The sequence below is a fragment of the Heterodontus francisci genome, chromosome 18, assembly GCF_036365525.1.
Source record: "Heterodontus francisci isolate sHetFra1 chromosome 18, sHetFra1.hap1, whole genome shotgun sequence".
NCBI lineage: Eukaryota > Metazoa > Chordata > Chondrichthyes > Heterodontiformes > Heterodontidae > Heterodontus > Heterodontus francisci.
Window position 1 is genome coordinate 35,341,872 of NC_090388.1, and position 23,370 is coordinate 35,365,241.

Sequence of the window (23,370 nt, forward strand, 5' to 3'; positions counted from 1 at the left end):
CCATATGACTCTAGACAGGAAGGGATGGTTGCACTTGCAAGGTAAGTTGCTTTGAGGAATGATGTACAGGAGTAAATGTCAGAGGCAGAGTTGAGGGGATTTGGTAAGATGCAAATCAGGATATACTTGAATGTGTCATGCTTTCCTGCCTTGATTAGATAATTGAACATTTTTCAGTATAGTATCCAGGAATGTGGCACCACACTCCTGCTGCTGACCTTCTCACTGATTTCCAACCATGCCTTTTTGTTCTGTGGCGGGCTTGTTCCTCCTGTTGGCCAGTAACAGAATCTCCCTGTGGGCCCTTATAACCCACAGCGCCATCTCTAGGGAGGTATTGGTGAAGCATGGTGCTGCCTTGCAACGTTGAGTCCATTGCTGCAGGTTCTTGCTCTGTTTAAACACCTGTACAGTGCTTCAAGTTTCACTCCAGCAGGGTCCTTTTAAATAGTTGAGATGTCATTGACTAATGAGGGTTGTCATCTTGCCCCTCGCTCCACTTGTTCAGGAAACTTGAAAGTCAAATCTAAATACAGTGACTGAGTTAAAAAGCCATTGGCAAACATGCTTCTGAAACTTCCAGGTTCCCCACATGCTGCCAGGTATCCCACTGCCGGCTGATCAGAAGTTAAAATCCAGCTCTGTTCTAACTTCCAAACATGCCTTCCAAACTTTCCAGATCTGTGATTGTGTCCTTATTGTGTTGGAACTTCTGGTATGAGAACCCTCCAATTATTTACCAATTTGCTTTTAAACATAACGAAGATTAGCACAAGGAAAGGACCATGAAAATTGCTTCCTGCAGTCTGTTCTGTCTCCTATCATGGCATGTATAAGCTAATTTGTGTGATTCAGACATTTTTATTTTCAAAACCTCACTTGGTCCATTTTTCTTTGTTTCTTGTGTCAGTAACATTGTTTTGTGCACACCTTTCCATCACATGCTTATTGTCTTGTATTACTTCATCATAATGTCAAAGCCTGACACTATCGCTTTTCCTTAATTGCTATAATACTGTGTATTTTATAAAACATTTTTCCCAATAATTTTTTCAGCAGTTCTTGTAAGTGGACTTTGTACTCTGATTCTGAAGGTGTACTTTTTCAATAATTTGCCATGTTATGTTACTCTCAGAACTAGCAACTGTGCTATGTCCAGTAATCTATTTACTGATGAAACTTGGTATAACAGTATATTCCACAAGAAGCTGTTCAAATAGGTGGATATTAGCAAACAAACTAGAATTTTATCAACAATTACAACATTTATTTATAATTGAAGAGAAAAATGAAGCACAGAAGAATTATAGCAAGTACTATTGAGTGCAATACCAAGCATAAAATTACGAAGAGTGGCAACATTTATATTGCACCTTTTAAAATAGAAGAACTTCCTAAGCTGCTTCAGAGGCATAAGGAAAATGGACACCAAGCCAAAAAAGGAGATATTAGGAAGCGTGACCAAAAGCTTAGTCAAACACACTTTGAGAACTATCTTAAAGGAGGAGAGGAAGGTGAGGAGGCAGAGGGGCTTAAGGAGGTAATTCCAGAGAGCTAAACTGTGGTGGCTAAAGAACTGCCACCAGTGATGAGGTGAAGAAAGGAGGATTCGCAAGAAGATTACATCATACATGGAAGGGGCGAGGAATTGAAAGGCTGGTGGAGATTAATGATAGGGAGAGGCGGGAAAGTCATGGAGATATTTAAATAGAAAAATACTAATTTTAAGAACATATATAAGATAAGCAGTAAAAGCAGCATACGGCCCCTCAAGCCTATTCCTCTGTTCAGTAAGATCATGGCTGACCTTTGACTTCAATTCCACTTTCCCTTAGAGCATCCATAGCCCTCTGGGAATCCAAAATTCACAATCCTCTGGAGTGAAAAAATTTCTTCACATCGAAGTTCTAAATAGCTGATTCATTATCCTGAGACTATGCCCCCTAGTTCTACACTCTCCAGCCAGGGGAAACAGCTTCTCTGCCTCAAACTTGTCAAACCCTCTCGGAATCTTTTATATTTCAATGCGATCACCTCTCATTCTTTTATACTCCAGAGAGTATAGGCCCATTCTACTCAATTTCTCATCATAGGGCACCCTTTTCACCCCAGGATTCAATCTAGTGAACCTTTACTGCACCCCCTCGAGGGCAGGTATAACCTTCCTTAAAACTGTACTCAGTATTCCAGGTGCAGCAAGGCATTCTTACTCTTGTACTCCAGCTGCCTTGCAATAAAGGCCATCATACCATTTATTTTCCTAATTGCTTGCTGTACCCGCATGTTAATTTTGTGTTTGGTGTACAAGGGCATCAAAATCCCTCTGAACACCAATATTTAACAGTTTCTCAGCATTTAAATAGCTGAGGCCCCAACACTGATCCTTGCAGCATCCTACCAGTAAAAACCTGCCAATCTGAAAATGTCCCATTTATTCCTACTCTGTTTTCTGTCCTTTACCCAATCCTCTATCTATGCTAAAATATTACCCCCAACCCCATGAGCCTTTATCTTTTGCAACAACCTTTGTGTGACACCTTTTCAAATGCTTTTTGAAAGTCTAAATATACTGCACCCTTTTATCTACCCTGCAAGTTACATCATCAAAAAACTCTTCTAAATTTATCAAACATGATTTCCCTTTCATAAAACCATGTTGACTCTGCCTGATTATATTGTGATTTTCTAACTACCCTGTTATCACATCCCTAATAATGGATTTAAAATTTGAGACATTGAAGGAAGTGGAACCAATGGAGGTCAGCACAAACTGTGTCACAGTTGAATGTGAAGTGACGTAGCAGATGATGTGGGGAGCAATGTTTTAGGTGAGCTGAAGTTTGGAGGGTGTGAGGCCGGTCAGTAGAGCATTGGAGTAATCAAATCTAGACATGGACCAGATATAAATGAGTGTTTTGGTGGCAGTCTGTTAAGCAAGAGTGAAACCAAACAAGACTGAACCATGGAGGAGAGACTTAAGAGAAGGATCATGTGATCAACTTTTTTAAATGCAGTGACATTGAGGAGAGTGAGGAGAGAATAATACACCATGATGGTCAGAGTCACAAAGAATGTTATTGTTGACTTTGGTAAGAGCTGTTTTGGTGATCTGGGAGGGGCAGAAACCTGATTGGAGGAAATCAAACAGGGGACTTGTGGGAAAGGTAGGCACAGATCTGGGACAATGCATTTATGACCCCTGGAAAGGGAAGGGCTTATTGGAGGTGGGACAGCAAGTAATGAGAAATATGGTTTTGAGGACACATGTTGCCTTAGATTTTTGCCACAATATCTTTCCATTTTGACAAAGTCCTGATTAATAGTGACTTCAGTAGTTTCTTCTCATATGCTTAATATAGGCATTAATACAAAAGCAAAACACTACAGATGCTGGAAATCTGAAATAAAAACAGAAAATGCTGGAAATACTCAGCAGGTCAGGCAGCATCACTAAAATGTTGATTTTCATTATTGACTTTGAGCCATTCTCTAACACAGTTGTGCACAGCTGGATTAACAATGTAATGGAAGATTTATACTGGTTACATAGCTTAATAGTTGCCTGTGATATGTTAAAAGGTGCATTATAAATGATTGATTCTACTTCATTGCCACTGATTAAACTGATTAAATCTTATTTGCGGAAGTTGCATATTTCAGTTGTTTGTGTTTCTGTTTACTATTGGTTTGTAAGGGCACCTCTTACAGTTGCTATGCAAGAAAGAAAGGAATTTTGGGTCCTTTTATTTAAATAGTTTGAATTTCCTTAGAAAAAGAAAGACTTGTAGTTAGACAACCTAGATTTTTGTCTCAAGTCTCTGGAATGGGACTTTAACCCACAACTTTCTTACTCGGGTGAGAACGCTACCATTGAGCCATGGTTGGCACATTAGAAGTAACCTTATTAACATGGTGCGCCAAATTATGAACAAAATAAATTGCAGTACCTTTTGGCAAAACAGTTTACATTTAAACTTTGTTATCCATAATTTTAATGATTTCATTGTTTTTTCAATTTTTTTTCAGACCTTTCAAGTCATCTGGAAGTAAAAAGGTAATCTATCTAACTTGTAAACCAAAGCATATACTTAATTTGCCTTTGCAGAAACTTACCACAAATTGCATATGCAGCAGTTAATTAAGTGTGCATTTAAACTTCACACAGTGAATTGAGAGTGAATTGGTTTATAGTGGGCTTGAAGAGCTTATAGTCAGAAATCTAGTTCAGGCTTGCAATTCCCAGTTGGGAGTTTGGCTTTCAATTTCTAACTGCCAGTGGGCGTCAGATAGCTTATATGATTCCGTATTGATACTCCAACTTTAATGTCACCGTGAAGTGGAAACTTTGCTAAAACACTAAAGCTGATGTGTTAATGCACTCTAACTCAAATCTTCACTTTTGAATCTTCCTTCCGTAGCATATGTTCTATTGGATATAGATCTAATCATCTCTCACATATGTGTTGCCTTGAGTAACTAATGCATTTAAAATTGTTAAAGACTGAATGCATTGGTACACAAGGTGCAGCATTTAATTGTACATATTTGAAGAATATCCTTTTGTTCAAATCTCTCCATGGCCTTGCCCCTCCATATCTCTATTACCACCTCCTGGCCTACAAGCCTTTGAGAATTCTGCATTGCTCCAAATCTGGCCTCTTGTGAATCCTTCACTTTCACCTTACCATTGGTGGCTGTGTCTGAATTGCATAGAATACATAGCACAAAAACAAGCCATTTGGTGTTTATGCTTCACTTGAGCCTCCTCCCATCCTTCCTCATCAGCATAACCCTCTATTCCCTTCTCCCTCATGTTTATCTAGCCTCCCCTTAAATGATTCCATACCAATCACCTCAACCATTCCCTGTGGTAGTGAGTTCCACATTCTCACCACTAAAGAAGTTTCTCCTAAATTCCCTACTTGATTTCTTGGTTACTATCATATTGATTATGCCTAGTTTTGCTCTTCCCCACAAGTGGAAAGATTCTTTCTATGTCTTCTCTATCTAAACATTTCATAAATTTTAAAGACCTCTATTTGTTCCCTCCTCAACCTTCTCTTATCAAGACACATCCAAGGATACTGAAGGAAGTAAGGATGGAAATGGTGGAGGCACTGGCCATCATCTTCCATTCTTCCTTAGATACAGTGTGGTGCCAGAGGACTGGAGAATTATAAATGTTTACACCCTTGTTCAAAAAGGATAAGGATAAGCCCAGCAACTATAGACCAGTCAGTTTAACCTCAGTGGTGGGAAAGCTTTTAGAAATGATAATTGGGGACAAAATTAATAGTTACTTAGACAAATATGGATTAATTAAGGAAAGCTAGCACGGATTTGTTAAAGACAAATCATTTTTTTATTAGAATTAGAACATTACAGCGCAGTACAGGCCCTTCGGCCCTCGATGTTGCGCCGATCATCTGACCTACACTATTCCATTTTCATCCATATGTCTATCCAATGACCACTTAGATGCCCTTAAAGTTGGCGAGTCTACTACTGTTGCAGGCAGGGCATTCCACGCCCCTACTACTCTCTGCGTAAAGAAACTACCTCTGACATCTGTCCTATATCTTTCACCCCTCAACTTAAAGCTACGTCCCCTCATGTTTGCCATCATCATCCGAGGAAAAAGACTCTCACTATCCACCCTATCTAACCCTCTGATTATCTTGTATGTCTCTATTAAGTCACCTCTCCTCCTCCTTCTCTCTAACGAAAACAACCCCAAGTCCCTCAGCCTTTCCTCGTAAGACCTTCCTTCCATACCAGGCAACATCCTAGTAAATCTCCTCTGCACCCTTTCCAAAGCTTCCACATCCTTCCTATAATGCGGTGACCAGAACTGCACGCAATACTCAAGGTGCGGCCTCACCAGAGTTTTGTACAGCTGCATCATGACCTCGTGGCTCCGAAACTCGATCCCCCTACTAATAAAAGCTAACACACCATATGCCTTCTTAACAGCCCTATTAACCTGGGTAGCAACTTTCAGGGATTTATGTACCTGGACACCAAGATCTCTCTGCTCATCTACACTACCAAGAATCTTCCCATTAGCCCAGTACTCTGCATTGCTGTTACTCCTTCCAAAGTGAATCACATCACACTTCTCCGCATTAAACTCCATTTGCCATCTCTCAGCCCAGCTCTGCAGCCTATCTATGTCCCTCTGTACCCTACAACACCCTTCGACACTATCCACAACTCCACCGACCTTCGTGTCATCCGCAAATTTACTAACCCACCCTTCTACACCTTCATCCAGGTCATTTATAAAAATGACAAACAGCAGTGGCCCCAAAACAGAACCTTGCGGTACACCACTAGTAACTAAACTCCAGGATGAACATTTGCCATCAACCACCACCCTCTGTCTTCTTTCAGCTAGCCAATTTCTGATCCAAAGCTCTAAATCACCTTCAACCCCATACTTCCGTATTTTCTGCAATAGCCTACCGTGGGGAACCTTATCAAACGCCTTACTGAAATCCATATACACCACATCCACGGCTTTACCCTCATCCACCTGTTTGGTCACCTTCTCGAAAAACTCAATAAGGTTTGTGAGGCACGACCTACCTTTCACAAAACCGTGCTGACTATCACAAATGAACTTATTCTTTTCAAGATGATTATAAATCCTATCTCTTATAACCCTTTCCAACATTTTACCCACAACCGAAGTAAGGCTCACAGGTCTATAATTACCAGGGCTGTCTCTACTCCCCTTCTTGAACAAGGGGACAACATTTGCTATCCTCCAGTCTTCCGGCACTACTCCTGTCGACAATGACGACATAAAGATTAACAACAACGGCTCTGCAATCTCCTCCCTGGCTTCCCAGAGAATCCTAGGATAAATCCCATCTGGCCCAGGGGACTTATCTATTTTCACTCTTTCCAAAATTGCTAACACCTCCTCCTTGTGAATCATGTTTAACTTACTTGATTGAGCTTTTTGGTGAGGTAACTGAGAGTTGATGCTGGTAATGTGGTAGATGGATTTCCAAAAGATGTTTGATAAAGTGCCACAAAATAGGCATGTCAGCAAAGTTGAGGCCCATAGAATAAGAGGGACAGTGGGGGCATGGATACAAAGTTGGCTGAGTGACAGGAAGCAGAGTTGTGGTAAACGGTTTTTCAGACTGCAAGAAGGTGTTCTGGGTCTTCCTAGGGGTCAGAACTAGGACCACTGCTTTTCTTGATCTATATTAATGAGCGAGACTTGGGTGTGCAGGGCACAATTTCAAAATTTGCAGGTTACCCAGAACTTGAAGTATTGTGAGCTGTGAGGCAGATAGTGATGGACTTTAAGAGGCTATGGACACATGGCTGATGAAATTTAATGCAGAGAAATGTGAAATGATATATTTTGGTTGGAAGAACAAGGAGAGGCGATATAAAATAACGGATACAGTTCTAAAATGGGTGCAGAGGAGAGAGACAAAGAACAAGAACAAAGAACAGTACAGCACAGGAACAGGCCATTCGGCCCTCCAAGCCTGCGCCAATCTTGATGCCTGCCTAAAATAAAACCTTCTGCACTTCCGGGGACCATATCCCTCTATTCCCATCCTATTCATGTATTTGTGAAGATGTCTCTTAAACGTCGCTATCGTACCTGCTTCCACCACCTCCCCCGGCAGCAAGTTCCAGGCACTCACCACCCTCTTTGTAAAGAACTTGCCTCGCACATCCCCTCTAAACTTTGCCCCTCGCACCTTAAACCTATGTCCCCTAGTAACTGACTCTTCCACCCTGGGTAAAAGCTTCTGACTATCCACTCTGTCCATGCCGCTCATAACTTTGTAAACCTCTAATTAACAAGGTGCAGCTGCAAGCAGAGCCTAAGTGAACCCTGTTTAAAGCTGGTCTAAAACTCACCTTCCCCAACCCTAACAGCAACTGTTAAGTTGATCTGATAAATAAAAGACAGATTAGATTTAAGATAAAATCAACCCTTAATTATCCTCACTTACCAAACTTCCACTGTAGCACTCTATTGCAACTCAAGTCAGCACTCCAGTGGAGTGTGCATGGAGGTGTATGTGCACGAATCGTTGAAGATAGCAGGGCAGGTTGAGAATGTGGTTAATAAGGCATATGGGATCCTGAGCTTTATAAATGAGGCAGGGAGTACATTACCTTGCATCCAAGGTAATGCTGAAGTTCCTAGCAAACAGATTGGAAGCAAAGCGAGACATCAACATTGGCTTTGATCAATTCAGTTTTAGGAAGGCTTGTGGAACTAGAGAGGCTATAGCAGTGATGAGTGTTAAATGAAAGAAGTATAGAATACCTGCAAAAAGTGTACATCTGCTTTGTGGATTATGAAAAAGTTCTTGATCGAGTGATCTGACAAAAGCTGTTGAAAGTGCTGGAGGCGATCAGTGCTGACTGAAGAGATAAAATAATGATTGTAGCTCTGTACATGAGACAGACTTCTACATTCAGCACAGTATTTGGTGAAACTGAACTGGTGTAATGGTGTGCGGAGTGAGACAAAGCTGTCTACTATCGCCATTGCGCTTTAACATCTATGCAGAGCCATAATAAAAGAAGCACTAGGTGAAGTATAGAAAGATGTCTAAGTAGGTCAATGGGTGAAGGTGAGATTTGCAGACAACTAGGCCCTAGTGACTAGCACAGCAGAAGATGTGCGGATACTAATGGATAGCATGAACGAAGTGTTGAAAGGTTACGGAATGCAAATTCATGTAAAAAAGATGAAAATTTTGAAGATTGGAAGAAATAATGGTGGGAAAGCAGAGATCAAGATAAATGGTCAACAGTTGGAACAGGTACCAAATTTTAATTACCTGAGAAGCATCTTGTCAGAAAATGGTTACTGCCATTAAAGAAATCAGAGCTAGAATAACAATGGCAAAGAATGTATTCTCCAAACATAAAGAATTTCTCAGTATAGGAATGAATAGAGATAGTAAGAAAATAATTAGCAAGACTGTGATTTGGAGTGTCCAATTGTCCGGGGCTGAAACATGGACCTTGAAAAAGCCAAACACTAGAAAGTTGTGAAATATGGTTCTGCCAAAGGATAGAGTGGATCACTTGGAGAGAACACGAGCATTTACAAAGTTCTTATGATGGTGGGGGGGGATAAATCGTTAGTGAATATCATCAAGAAAAGGCAACAAGGTTGGATTGGCCATATTCTAAGACATGAGAATTTGCTGAAGGAGGTAATTGAAGGAAGATTCAAGGAATATAAACCAAGAGGAAGAAAGAGAATGATGATGTTAGAGAACTTGAAATTGGGAGGCTGCTACAAGCAACCGAAGAGGAAAGTGCAAGACATGGAGAAATGAGCAGAGGGCTGTAACAATAGAGCACAAAAACAAGGAAGTTATGGTGAACCTTTGTTAAACACTGGTTTGGCCTCAACTGGAGTATTGTGTTCAATTCTGGACACCACACTTTAGTAAGGATGTGAAAGCAGTAGAGAGTCTGCAGAAGAGATTTACGAGAATGGTTCCAGGAATGAGGGACTTCAGTTACTTGGATAGATTGGAGAAGCTGGGATTGCTCTCCTTGGAAGAAAAGGTTGAGAGGAAATTTGATAGAAGTGCTCAAAATCATCAGGGGTCTGGGCAGAGTAGATAGGGAGAAGGGCGGAAGGGTCAATAACCAGAGGACACCAATTTAAGGTGAATGGCAAAAGAACCAAAGGTGGGATGAGAAAAAACTTTTTTTACGCAGTCATTTGGAATTTACTGCCTGAGAGTGTGGTGGAGGCAGATTCCGTTGTGGCTTTCAGAAGGGAAATGGATAATTATCTGAAGAGATAAAAATTGCAGAGCTGTGGGGAAAGGGCAGGAGAGTGGAACTAGCTGAGATGCTCCTGCAGAGTGCCAGCATGGACCTGAAGGGCCGAATGGCCTCCGCCTGTGCTGTAATCATGATATGATTCTATGAAGAGAAAAGAGATCCAGTCTATTCATCCTTTCCTGATTAGTATAACCTCGCATTTCTGGCGTCCTCTTTGTAAATGTTTTTTGCACCCTCTCCAGTGTCTCTTTATCCTTTTTATAATATGATGACCAGAACTGTACAGAATACTCCATGTGTCTAGGCCCTAAGCTCTGTAATTTCTTCCCCAAAGTTCTTCACCTCTCCATCTCTCGCCTCCTCCTTTAGAACACTGCTTAAAACCTACCACTTTAACTAAGCCTTCTTTGGGTCAGTGTCAATTTTTGTCTGATTTTGCTCATATGAAGTGCCTTGGGACATTTTACTACATTAAAGGTGCTCTGTAAATGCAAGTTGTTGTTTGTTGAAAGAAATTTTATTTATATAGCAGCTTTAATATTCTCAAAACATTCCAAAGTGCTTCATAACTAATTAGTCATTTTGAAACTTATAGGCAGAATAAATTCCCCAGAGATAAAAGACATCTTTTTTTGATGATGCTGGTTGAGGGATGAATGTTGGCAAGTATGCCCAGAGAAAGTCTCCTCTTCACATCATGCCATGGAATCTTTTATGCCCATTTGAATTGGCAGGTGGAATCTTGGTTTAAACTTTCATCTGAAAGATTGCACCTTGGTTCGGTACTGTACTGAAATGTCACCCTAAATTATGTGCTCCAGTCCTGGAGTGGGGCATAAACCCACGACCTTTTGACTCCAGTGAGAATGCTGTCACTGATTCAAGCTGATGCCTTTAAGAATAATTACAGATCAGTATTGTTTGAAAGATCTACATTTCTCCTGTTAGTCACCCAGATTTGATACTGTTGACCAATGAGATCTTACCCATTGAATTGTTTTTCTCCATTAGGTTTTCCATTTCTCCCTTTCCCTTTCTCTGCTGAAGAGAGCCATGTTGGAATGGCAGTTCACTGACTAACCCAACTCCAAATCCAATCTCTAGCTTGAGCGAGCAGACTGAATTTTCCCAGCCCCATGGAGATGGGGTTGGGGTTGGGGTAGGAGGAGGGGTCCAGAAGAATAATCTTCCCACCGCAAGCCATGCTTCCCAGGGGTGGCTGGGGAGTGGGAACAGGAGCCTACTGACCAGCAGCGGGCATCAAACTGAGGCTGTTAAGGGGGTCAGTAACGGTGATTTTGCACAGCAATTTGCATTTTGTAGAGGCGCATGGGTCAGGCAGAGCTTCAGCAGCTCAAATGAGGCGAGAGCACTGCAGGAGGTGATTGTTGCCTGTAACTGAGAGGCATTAAGTTGTGCAGAGTTTTCAAGCAGGAAGGCTCAGGGTTGCTTTTGGAAGGGAGTGTACTGTAAAAGGATTGCTGTGTGGGAGGACTACTGCAGAGGCCAGTAACTGGAAGATTTTCTACCAGGACCCCTGCAGTGAGCCTAGGCAAGGCAAGGGGTTGATACCTGTCGAAAGTTGAAGGCTGCAAAGGGAGATGGGTGCCCAGCAAAGAGAGGAACTTCATCACCCACATGGGAATGGACAGAGGAGCACCAGCGGCATACCACTGTGCTGACATGCGCACATCGAGGACGCATAGGGGCAGTAAGGCAATCAAATGCTCGAAGAAGGCGCTACCCAGCACAAAGGGTCTCCAGACAGTGGCTCAGCTTCATGGACCTGTCAGTGTGCCAGTGTCTCGAAAGACTCCACTTATCAAGACAAGTTGTCGCTGAGCTATACAGCATGTTGGGGGAGGAGTTGAGGCCACTGGCATTTGGTGAACACACATTGCATATGGCAATGAAACATAGAAAACAGGAGCAGGAGTAGGCCATTTGGCCCTTCAAGCCTGCACCACCATTCATTATGATCGTGGCTGACCATCCAACTCAGTAACCTGTTCCCGCTTTCCCCCCATATCCTTTGATCCCTTTAAACCCAAGAGCTATATCTAACTCCTTCTTAAAAGTATACAATGTTTTGGCCTCAACTGCTTTCTGTGGTAGCGAATTCCAGAGGCTCACCACTCTCTGGGTGAAGTAATTTCTCCTCATCTCAGTCCTGAAAGGTTTACCCCGTATCCTGAGACTACGACCCCTGGTTCTGGATTCCCCCACCATCGTGAACATCCTTCCTGCATCAACCCTGTCAAGTCCTGTTAGAATTTAATAGGTTTCTATGAGATCCCCCCCCCCCCCCCCCTCAGTCTTCTGAACTCCAGCGAATATAATCCTAACCGACTCATTCTCTCCTCATACGTCAATGAAAGTAACTATGGTGCGCAATTTGTTTGCTACAGAATCGTTCTAGGGATCAGCTGGGGATATTTGTGGGATCTTGCAATCTTCAGCCAGTCATTGCACAAAGCAGGTGATGGATGCCTTGTTTGTGAGGGCAGGGGAATACATAAGCGTTTGGATCAATAATGCGAGTCAAACCGAGAGGGCAATCAGCTTTGGCAGCAAGGCAGGATTCCCTCAGGTCCAGGAGGTCATAGACTGCACGCATGCGGCCATCAAAGCGCTCTCAGAGCAGCGAGGTGCTTTCGTCAACAGGAAGGGGTTTCACTCCCTCATAGTGCAGATTGTGTGCAGCCACCACAAAAGGATGCTGCAAGTGTGTGCCAGGTTCCTGGGAAGCTGCCATGACTCTTTCATTGTGAGGCAATCCCAGGTGCCTCACTTGTTCACTCCACCGGAAAGCCTTTGTGGATGCAACCTTGGTGACACGTTATACTGAGGACATGGATGCTCCAGTGCGGAACCCCAATACCAAAGGGGAAGAAACATGCAACCGCAGCTATCTAACTACAAGAGTGACCATTGATCAGGCAATTGGCCTTCTGAAAATGCGCATCAGATGTTTATACCTCCAGTATGGGCCCTCAGTGATCTACCGTGTGCATTCAGTACAACCTGGCCCAGCAGCGAGGAGTTGAACCGGGGCCAGATGATTCTCTTGAGCGCGCTGTCTCCTCCAATGAGGAGGATGAGGGGGAAGCGGAGCTGGCTCGGCGGCCAGTGGCCATGCACAGGAGACGCCGATGACCACGGCCGTTGACGTGTGCAAGGGAAACCCACAGCTCCCTCATCCACATTAGATTCAGCTAAGACTCCCCATGCCACCAGTGGACAAAAGCCAGTTGCCTCCCAGTGGATGTCCTGGTGGTCTGCAATGCCGTGCTATTTTTTAGAGATACAGCACTGAAACAGGCCCTTTGGCCCACCGAGTCTGTGCCAACCAACAACCACCCATTTATACTAACCCTACAGTAATCCTGACAATGTCATGGGCTCCTTGAGGAGCCCATCTCAAATCCATCATCCATCCTTCCATCCTTACCCTACAATCACCAGCATCCCTATCATGGACTAACTCCATGCCACTACATCTGGTCATGGCCCCCTGGGGGAGTAGGAATCACACGAGATGTTGAAGTAAGGCATAAAACATGTGGCGGTGAACAATCAGAGACACCGTGAAACCCCCTTGTGCAACTAGGCGTGTTTGCGTGTTCAATTCCAGATGTTTCTACATTGTGCTCTTCCTGTGGCTGGAACTGATGTAGGGACAGCTTGATGGCCCTGCTACTCCGGTACATTCAATGCCCTCGGCGGATGACCTCTGGATTGCGGAGCCCTTGAGGGGCCCGGCACAGGCTGGGTCACCTGCATTTGCACTCTATCATAAGGGCTGCAAGCAGCATATGTGTCACGGTCAGAGGGGCCACCATCAAAGTTGAAGGCACCTTGAGCATCACCTTCAGTCATTCATTCATGGCCCACCTGCACTCCCTTGTTTACCAGGCACAGACTGCCACCTGGCAACGGATCCATGCATCTCTGAGGCATCACGCCAACGCTCAACACTGCTCAAGGCTGACCCGATACTGTAGAGGCTGATGCACACCTCCTGTATCCACTTGGTGGCCTGCTGCCTGTGGCTCTCCACGAGGGTCACCATTCGCTCAATCAAGGGGGCCATGCGCTCATAAGCCAGGGACATGCTGCCAGTCATGGCATGGATGTACTCCGCCATCATGCATGCATGGGAGCAAACAGCATCTGGCAACTCTGGTAAATGCCCACACATTTCCTGCTGCTACTTTATAAGCACCCACTTCACTGATGACCCCTGAGGCTCAGCATCTGTGTGAAGCCAGCATTGCTGGTCCTGTCTTCACTCCTCTGATGGGGACCAGCCACAGCTGTCATTTACCTGTGACACCTGCTTCCATGTGTGTGCCGTGCTAACCCCTGGTGCCTCCCATTCTAACAGTGCGTCGTGTCCCACTGACCTGAAAGTATCTGCGCTGGTGGAGGTCTTCCTCTGAGGTCTCTGCTGGCTTCGATGCCCTCTGCTGCGCCACCTCCATCGCTGGTTCTGCAGGAGAGATGAGTACAGTTAACAACCTCCCTAAGCTCCCCTTTCTTCCTGCCTGTACATGCTCCAGAGCTTCATATGGTCATCATGGACCACAGAGCCATCACTGAAAAGACAACTGAGAAAGATTCGCATCTGCAACCATTGCATCTCTGGCTTGCTCTGGGCTCGACACCCACCTTGTCCTACTGCCACCCTGGCAATTTTCATTGCCTCCTCCTCCATCTGCAATATCATTGTGAGGAAGGGCACACCACCACCTGTCCTTCTCCGCCCTCTTGCATTATGAGTTCTCTTCTCCCACAATGGCAAAGATAAAGTGTTTCACAACTCTCCTGGCGATGCAATGCTAATAAGAACATAAGAAAGCGGAGTAGGAATAGGTCATTTGGCCCCTCGAGCCTGCTCCACTATTCAATAAGATCACAGCTGATCTGATTGTGGCTTTAACTCCACCTTCCTTCCTGCCCCCTATAACCCTGTGCTCCCTTGCAGATCAAACATCTGTCTAGCTCAGCCTTGAATATATTCAATGACAGTCTGCACTACTCTCTGGGGAAGAGAGTTGCAAAGATTAACGACCTTCTGGGATAAGAGGTTCCTCCTCATCTCTGTCTTAAATGGGAGGCCCCTTATTTTGAAACTGTGCAAAATGAGATGATGAGACATATCGAAGTAACAAGACATGTTTCTCTACTTGTTTTATTATCACCTCATTTTGCCTTGCATCGTCATCACCCTTGCCATTTAATCACTTCTGTTCTTTTCCTGTCCCCTCCCCTTTTTCTGGCTCAACACTTGCTTAAAAGCTGTTTATTGACATCTTCCAGTTCTGATGAAAGGTCATCAACCTGAAATGTTAACTCTGGTCCTCTCTTCACAGTTGCTGCCTGACCTTATCAGTGTTTCCAACATGTTATGTTTTTTTATTATACTTATTAGTACACTTTACTGCAGTGTTGGCAATTCCATATTTCCTATTTGCCTGTTTTTAGTTCACTAGGCCAGTAAATATTTCTGATGACCTGGACGATCTCACACAGTCCTCTGATACTGCTACAGATGGATCAGAATCCCCTAGTTCTGCTTATAGGAATACTCCATTGTTAATTGCACAGCTTGGTGCAGAGGCAATAGGTAAGGAAAATAAATCCAGAATCCTTTCTATTTTTCTCCCATTTTGCTTTCAATTGGTGACTTTTACTGTTTGTTTCAGTATTGTATGCAAACTGGCAGATGTTAGTTCTCAGTTTTGTTCCTTTTCTCCTGTAATTATAATGACTGTTTTCAATAAACCAATAAGAATATATCTTGCCAATGTCAATTTTGAACTATACTGTAGACTTTATTACTGAAAAATTAATATCACATAGGCAAAGTATGTAATAAGAATGCAAGAAGTTATTGAACAACACGTTCACATGATGAAACTCAAACCTGATTTCACATTTTAATTCTGTAACGTCTGAGTACCCAGCAACTCACCAAGCCTCATTCAACAGCACCTTCCAAACCCACAATCTTTACGACCTAGAAGGACAAGGGCAGTAGTCACATGGGAACAGCACCACCTGCAAGTTCCCCTCCAAGTCACACACTATCATGACTTTGAACTGTATCGCCTTTCCTTCATCGTCACTGGGTCAGAAATCTGGAACGAGCTCCCTAACGGCACGGTGGGTGTACCTACACCAGATGGACTGCAGCAGTTCAAGACGGCGGCTTACAGCCACCTTCTCGAGGGCAATTAGGGATGGGCAATAAATGCTGGCCTTGCCAGTGATGCTCACATCCCAAGAACAAATGTTAAAAAAAGCAACGTATTGTAAGTGGTATAAATTAATTGTACTTTAATGAAATGTACATTCTTTCAAAATGGATTCTTAAATAGTTGATTTTAGTTTTTAATGCGAAATTTTTCCAATGACAGACTCTGTAAGTTTACTGAAAATCCAAAATATGGTTCATGAGTACGAACGAGTAGTTGAACGAGAAAAGAAGCGCTATGCCTTGCTTTCAGAAAAAGTGAAATATCTGGAGAATGAGCGAAAAGAGCTCCATAAAGCACTGGACAAAACTAGAGAAATGAAATCCAAACTGGAGTGCCAGAAAATGGAGAGGGATACTGACTTTAACAGTGTCAAGTATGTTCTGTTTTATGTTATTTTTAAATATAATTTTCTACTTCTGATGGGCCAATACTAAATTTTCATACATTTCCAAAACCAATGGTTGTGGCAAAAGTACAAAATGTTAACCCTCTAAATTAGTGCCATGGTAGTCGTCTTGTGGTCTTATAAAGGATCATTCAGTTTGTGTGCTGTTGTCAATACTTACTAAATACAGCTGATATCTTTCATATTATCTTTGGTTTCATGTAAATCTGCATCCATAAGATGTTTCACCACCTCTTTCCTTAACTAGTTAATGCTACTTTTGTCACTAATTATAAAAGTTCACCGTCTGGAAAATATTTGCTGCATACTATAGTTACTTTTTTTCTGTCTTGGAAGAAGCTGCAATTCAAGGTAGGATATGGATCGCTATCAATTTTTCATCCTCTGAGATGAATCAATGGATTATTTAGTATTGGTTTAGCCATAGTGCACGCAATGCAATATGAAGGTTGACATGTAAGAATCCACACCCCCAGAAAAGTGGCTCATATGCAACAAATGTGCATCGAAAGCCTGGCCATTTCATCTATTAATTTCAATGGACAGAAAACGCCACGATTTTCTGGTGCATATTCATCCTGTGCAAAGTAGCTCACTGAGGGTGAAGCATCATTCAAGATGCCTTTTAAATCTATGAAAGCAGTTTCTTTTATATGGGGCTTTCCATGTCTTGAAGACGTCCCAAAGCATTTTACAGCTAATGAGGACTTCTGAAATGTAGTTACTGCTGTAATGTACCAGGCAATTTGCACACAGCAAGAACCCACAAAGAGCAGTGAGACAAATGACCAGCTAATATTTTTTAGGAATAGTTGAGGGTTAAATGTGGGCCAAGACACTGAAGAGCTCACCTGCTCTTTGAATAGTGCCTCCAACACACCCTATCCCTTGCTACTGCACTGAAATATCGGCCTAGGTTATGTTCTCAAGTCTGTGGATTGGGGTTTAAGCCTATGACTTTTTGACTCGGGCAAGAATGCTATTATTGAGCCAAGCCTAACATCTTCTGTACACCTTTAGCTCCTCTCCCACTTACTATTATTTCAGAACAAATCCTCAAAAGCTGTTGCATCTTGGGGTGTTGGATCTTTGGAGAGCTATTATTTAGACTATATTCCAGGATTCATGACAGTTAAACAGCTAAAACTCCTTCGTGCTACTTAAAATCAAGGATCGTCTTAATGTGCTCTAATCTGCAACATTTTCCATCTATAAACACACGTTAATTAATTCATGTAGAAACCTTGACATTCTCAGCTACCTACATATGTTGGACTAGCTTTTCCAACTGATGATTCTTGATTTTTTGGGTTTAAAGTGGCCATATCAACTGGAAGATTGGGTGAAGATCTGTTCCAGTGGATCACCACATGCTATTTTTGTCCCAGTAAATTCTGCAGTAGCAACCTGCCAGTTTGTGGGCAGATACATGCAACAAGTAGTTCAATTACTTGTCCTGAACAATATTCTTAACCTCAACCAGCACCACCAAAACAGATTAACTGGTCTTTCATCTCATTTTTTGTTTAACATTTTGCTATGTGCAAACTGGCTGCCATGATTGCCTATACAACAAGGCACTTAAAAATAAAATGCTTCACTGCTTGAGCAGTACTTTGGGACAACCTTGAGGACATGAGAAGGTGTGATGTAAATTAAAGTTTGTTTCTTTTTTCCTTCATTGTAACATTCTAAAACATAATTCCAGTGTCTATCATTTATATCCATAGTTGTATCAAAATGATTTAGCAAATAATATTGAAATAGATATAAAATGAAAACAGATTATTTTAACGCCTGATGTCAAGCCTCGTCCAAAAGCAACGCAATCTCTTACACACAAAAGTAGTCTGCGAGTAACAAAGAAGAAAAAACAGGCTAGCCTGGTAATGAATCTGGATATTAGTCAATCTGAAGTGTAGAGGAGAAACTAACCTGTTATCTTGGCTCATTAATAAGACCGTAATATTCTCCAGTATTTGTAACATATAGTTTTGTGAAATAGCATTGTTTTTCAAGCTTTTAGGTCATCCTCGAAGAGAGGTGGTAGTGAAATCAAAGTGGGATCCAGTATAGAAAGCTTAAGAAAAAGCTTAATTTGAAAAATTCTTGATGATATTCATGGTATAATGTACACAAAAAAAATCTGATGGAATTTGCAAATTGTTTGGGTATTATTCTACATGATGGTTCTTTTATCTTGTGGCCATTAATGTCTTTTTTTAAAATAAAGATTTAGTATGAAACAAGAAGAGGAGAAACGGAAGATTGCTGAAATGTTGTATGAAAAGAGCCGTGAACAACTGCAAAAAAAGGAGCTGCAATACTGTAAGGAGATGAAAGCAAAACAAGAATTGGAACTGATAATAAGAAACATGGAGATGGAAAGGAAATCATTGGTCAGCAATATAGAACAGGTTATCAGCCTTGTTTCATAGTAATGATGTGAACTAATAAGACTCATAAATTTTGTCTCAATGAAAAACTTTGGTGCAAAGTACTTGCATACATATGAAAATGAAATGTTGTTCCTTTCTCATTGGTACGAAACAAAATTCTTCTAAATGGGCTAACATTTTCTTTTTTAATATTTTTTTAAAATGTGCTTTAATTGATGTATTTTATACATAAACCCCAGGTTACAGTACCACCTGTTGTTCCCTTGATCCCCTCTCATCCACTCAGCTGCCTTTCCTGGACACAATGCTTTCTGACATTCTAAGTGTCTCAAGATCGCCTTCATCACTTCCCTTATCCATCCTTATTTTTTTTTTTAAATTCTAAATCTAACTACTGTCCTACCTATGCTTCCTTTCTTCTCTAAAGGCCTTGAGTACATGGCCATCTCCAGCTCCATACAATGTCTCCTACACCTCCCTGTATGATCTCTCTTTATTTGAAAATGTACATTATCTTAAAAAGATAAATAATTTAATGGATTTTTAAAGAAATTATGCTTTCCTTAAATCAGGCTAAGCATTACATGAGGAATGCAGAAAGTTGGCAAGCAATTAGGAAGGCAAATGGCATGGTAGCCTTTATTGCAAGGGAATTGGAGTACAGAAATAATGAAGTTTTGCTACAATTGTACAGGGTTTTGGTGAGACCATCTCTGGAGTACTGTGTGCAATTTTGGTCTCCACATTTAAGAAAGGATATATTGCACTCATAAATTGAGGAGAAATTACTTCGCTCAAAGGGTTGTGAATCTTTGGAATTCTCTACCCCAGTGGGTTGTCGATGCTCAATCATTGAATACATTTAAGGCTTGGATAGACAGTTTTTTGGTGTCTAAGGGAATCCAGAGATATGGCGAGCGGGTGGGAAAGTGGAGTTGAAGCCTAAGATCAGCCGTGATCGTATTGAATGGCGGAGCAGGCTCCATGGCCCATATGGTTTACTCCTGCTCCTATTTCTTGTGCTCCTGATAATCATGCTAAAGCAGGCTGTTAACCTGCAACCCTCCCAATTGCTGCTCATTATGTGTTGTAATCTTCCTTCACTTCCTTGATGAACCAAACACTGCTCTCCTGTTCTTGCTGTTACATCAAAAAAGGTTCAGAGGATCCTATTGGGTGGTGAAATTATTCTAGCATGCTGTCAAGAAAACCCGATATGCCAAATGAGAAACATTAATTCATTGATTGGAAACTTACATTAGACTTTTAATGGAGAAAATCTTACTGTTGACTTAAAAAAAAACTGGCAACCAAGATGGCCAGTGCAATTTGCATCTGAAACACCTTTGCATATTCCAAGGCCCCAACCGGAGACAAAAGTCTAACAAGAAGCCCAGCCAGAACAATGCTTTGGCTAACTGAGTAGATTATCCAGATCATCCTCGTTAGTGGAACATTCAAAGTCATCTCGAGGCATTCATAAGTGGAGACATCCCTCCAGAGGGTAAACATTGACAACACCACCTGAGAGAGCGTTTGGGTTTTTGACTTTGGACTTCATTAAAACAAAGGGGATTAAGCAAACCATATGACCGCTGTCCATCTTTGAAAAAACTGAGAGTTTTGTTACACACAGCAGAGACAAGCAGTAACTGAGTGAGTAGCAGCAGAGAAAGCTGTGTTCCTCCCTTTCTCTCTCCCTCTCCAGAGATCATCAAGTTTGAAAACTGTCTGCGACTGTGGACCCTCCATGCCTGCAGACTACTACAGCCAGAGACCAGAGGAAGAGGACCACCTACCAGTCTGCCTTCAAGACAACCCTGAGCAAAGCAGGCCATCCACAGAGTGCACTTTGACCTACCAACAAATTCAAGAGTACAATTCCAATCAGACAACCACCGAATCATCCAACCACAAACTGTGCATTTAACTTTTATTTATTTTGGACTTTAATCCAACCAAAAACCTAATTTCCACTTTGAAATCCATGTGAGTGTGTATGTGATTCCTGCGTGAATGTGGAGCTTATTTTTTATTTTAAAATCGGGGTTAGGTTATTAAGTATAATAAATTTACCTCTTTCGTGTTTAAACTCAAGAAAACCTGTCCAATCGGCTCTTTCAAGATCACAGTAATGGAAAAAGTAAAACACTCACAGAGGTGGTAAGCATGACCACTGTTTAAAAGAATAAACCCTGTTGCGGTCAAATAAGAGGAAGGGCAAGAGAGGAGCCTGAGACCCCTCCTCATCTGGCCATAACACTACCTATGCCTTAAAATTTAGCACTTACTTGTATTAATGGGCCATAGAATCATAGAGAGTTACAGCACTGAAACAGGCCCTTCGGCCCACCGAGTCTGTGCCAACCAACAACCACCCATTTATACTAATCCTACATTAATCCCATATTCCCTACCACATCCCCACCATTCTCCTACCACCTACCTACACTAGGGGCAATTTACAATGGCCAATTTACCTATCAACCTGCAAGTCTTTGGCTGTGGGAGGAAACTGGAGCACCCGGCGGAAACCCACGCGGTCACAGGGAGAACTTGCAAACTCCGCATAGGTAGTACCCAGAACCGAACCTGGGTTGCTGGAGCAGTGAGGCTGCTTTGCTAACTACTGCACCACTATGCCGCCCGGTTGTAGAGAATGAAAGAGCCAGGATATCCTTGCTTTCCAGTAGTGTTTCCTCAATCTCTTGCATTGATGACGAGGTGAAAGCAGCATGTATACTATTGGGACAGGGAATGTTGAAAGGCAACCCTGAGGTATATTGATAGGTCTTTGCCTGTCAAGTGTCATATATTTCTATGTTAAAGGTACCATGTAATTGCAATGAATTAAATCCTCTCTTTCAAACATGGACTACTGTTTAGCATTACTTGGCTAATACAAAGAAATGCAAAGATTGCACTGTAATGGAAGCCTATACAACTTGATCCTGAAATTTGATTAGGTTTAATTTTGGAAAATTTAAATAGTCATTGATATGTTACTCATTAATTGGGGCAGGTAAAAGCATTCAAGCATTGAGGAAAGTAAAATCTGTTCAGTGCTTACTCAAAGGGCACTGGCCCCAAATAATTATTACTGAATCATATTTAAAGTATTAATTATGAAGTAATTCAATTTTTTTTGACAAAGCATTAATTAAACTTTGTTTAACATGTTTAGCTTAATGAAGAACAAAATGCATTACAGAGGCAGCTCAACCAGGAACAAGCTGTGCATAAAGAAATTCTCAACAACCATCTGCACAGACAGCGTGAGATTGAAGAGGAAAACAAGAAAACTGTAAAAAATGTGGAGGTATGTAAACAATGAGTACAAAACTACCTGCAAATTAAACATGCTTTAGGCGAAGTTAATTTATTTTACTGAATATTGAATCATGTATTTTTTTATGAACACTAATCCACATCAGTGGAAAAATCTGGAAGCAGTGAGAAAAATCTATATCATGTTCTACCTGAGAATCTGTCCTCTGTAAATAATCTTGTACTGCATGCTAACTGATGCACATTTGGTAGAAGCCTCAATTTTAACTTCATGGATTAACTTTTTGTGAATCCAATGGAAAACGTATTCATTTTACCCCTAAAAAGCAAACTACTGTTACCTTCTCAGAGTGTGTCAAAGTGTATAGAGTGGTTTTGCTTTCTTCATTGTTTTCTTGAAAGTTTCAGCAAAAGGTAGCAGAAGAAAATCCTATTAAGTTGTAACAAATCAACCACAATTGTGTTACAAAGACTGAATTTAAGTCTAGAAATATTAATGTAAAATTTGGAGCATAAAATTGCAATTCTATACATTCATATATTAACTTTGGCTGCAATTTGTAAGTTAGATTTTATTGTAATCCATCCATATGTTACTATTTGTCTTGCTATTTACTTGTTACCTTAACTTGCTTGCTTTGAGTCATAGTTATATAGCACTGAAACAGGTCCTTCGGCCCACCGTGTCCGCACCGGCCATCAAGTCTATCTATTCTAATTCCATTTTCCAGCACTTGGCTCATAGTCTTGCATGCTATGGCGTTTCATGGGGCAGCATAGTGGCGCAGTGGTTAGCACCGCAGCCTCACAGCTCCAGCAACTCAGGTTCGGTTCTGGGTACTGCCTGTGCGGAGTTTGCAAGTTCTCCCTGGGACCGTGTGGGTTTCCGCGGGGTGCTCCGGTTTCCTCCCACAGCCAAAGACTTGCAGATTGATAGGTAAATTGGCCATTGTAAATTGCCCCTAGTGTAGGTAGGTGGTAGGAGAATGGTGGGGATGTGGTAGGGAATATGGGATTAATGTAGGATTAGTATAAATGGGTGGTTGATGATCGGCACAGACTCAGTGGGCCGCAGGGCCTGTTTCAGTTCTTTATCTGTCTATGACTATGACTTCTTAAATGTTGTGAGGGTTCCTGCCTCTGCCACCCCTTCAAGCAGTGTGTTACAAATTCCAGCCACCCTCTGAGTGAAATTTCTTTTCCTCAACTCCCCTCTAAA

The 23,370-nt window shown here is 41.9% G+C and overlaps 1 protein-coding gene across 8 annotated transcripts in view; it reads left to right on the forward strand.

The window, feature by feature from the left end:
- The window catches only part of si:ch211-272n13.3 (ankyrin repeat domain-containing protein 26), a 260,148-nt gene that overhangs the window by 142,790 nt on the left and 93,988 nt on the right, over positions 1 to 23,370 (forward strand). For 7 of the 8 annotated variants that reach the window (XR_010976854.1, XR_010976855.1, XM_068050524.1 and 4 more), the window contains 5 exons: positions 4,027 to 4,054; positions 15,283 to 15,424; positions 16,218 to 16,431; positions 18,698 to 18,881; positions 22,048 to 22,182. Coding sequence is in view for 6 of the 8 variants with exons in the window: in XM_068050524.1 (XP_067906625.1) it covers positions 4,027 to 4,054; positions 15,283 to 15,424; positions 16,218 to 16,431; positions 18,698 to 18,881; positions 22,048 to 22,182 (703 nt within the window). In the remaining 2 variants the exon portion in view is untranslated. The remainder of the gene's footprint in view (positions 1 to 4,026; positions 4,055 to 15,282; positions 15,425 to 16,217; positions 16,432 to 18,697; positions 18,882 to 22,047; positions 22,183 to 23,370) is intronic. The other variant, XM_068050522.1, reaches the window with a different exon arrangement.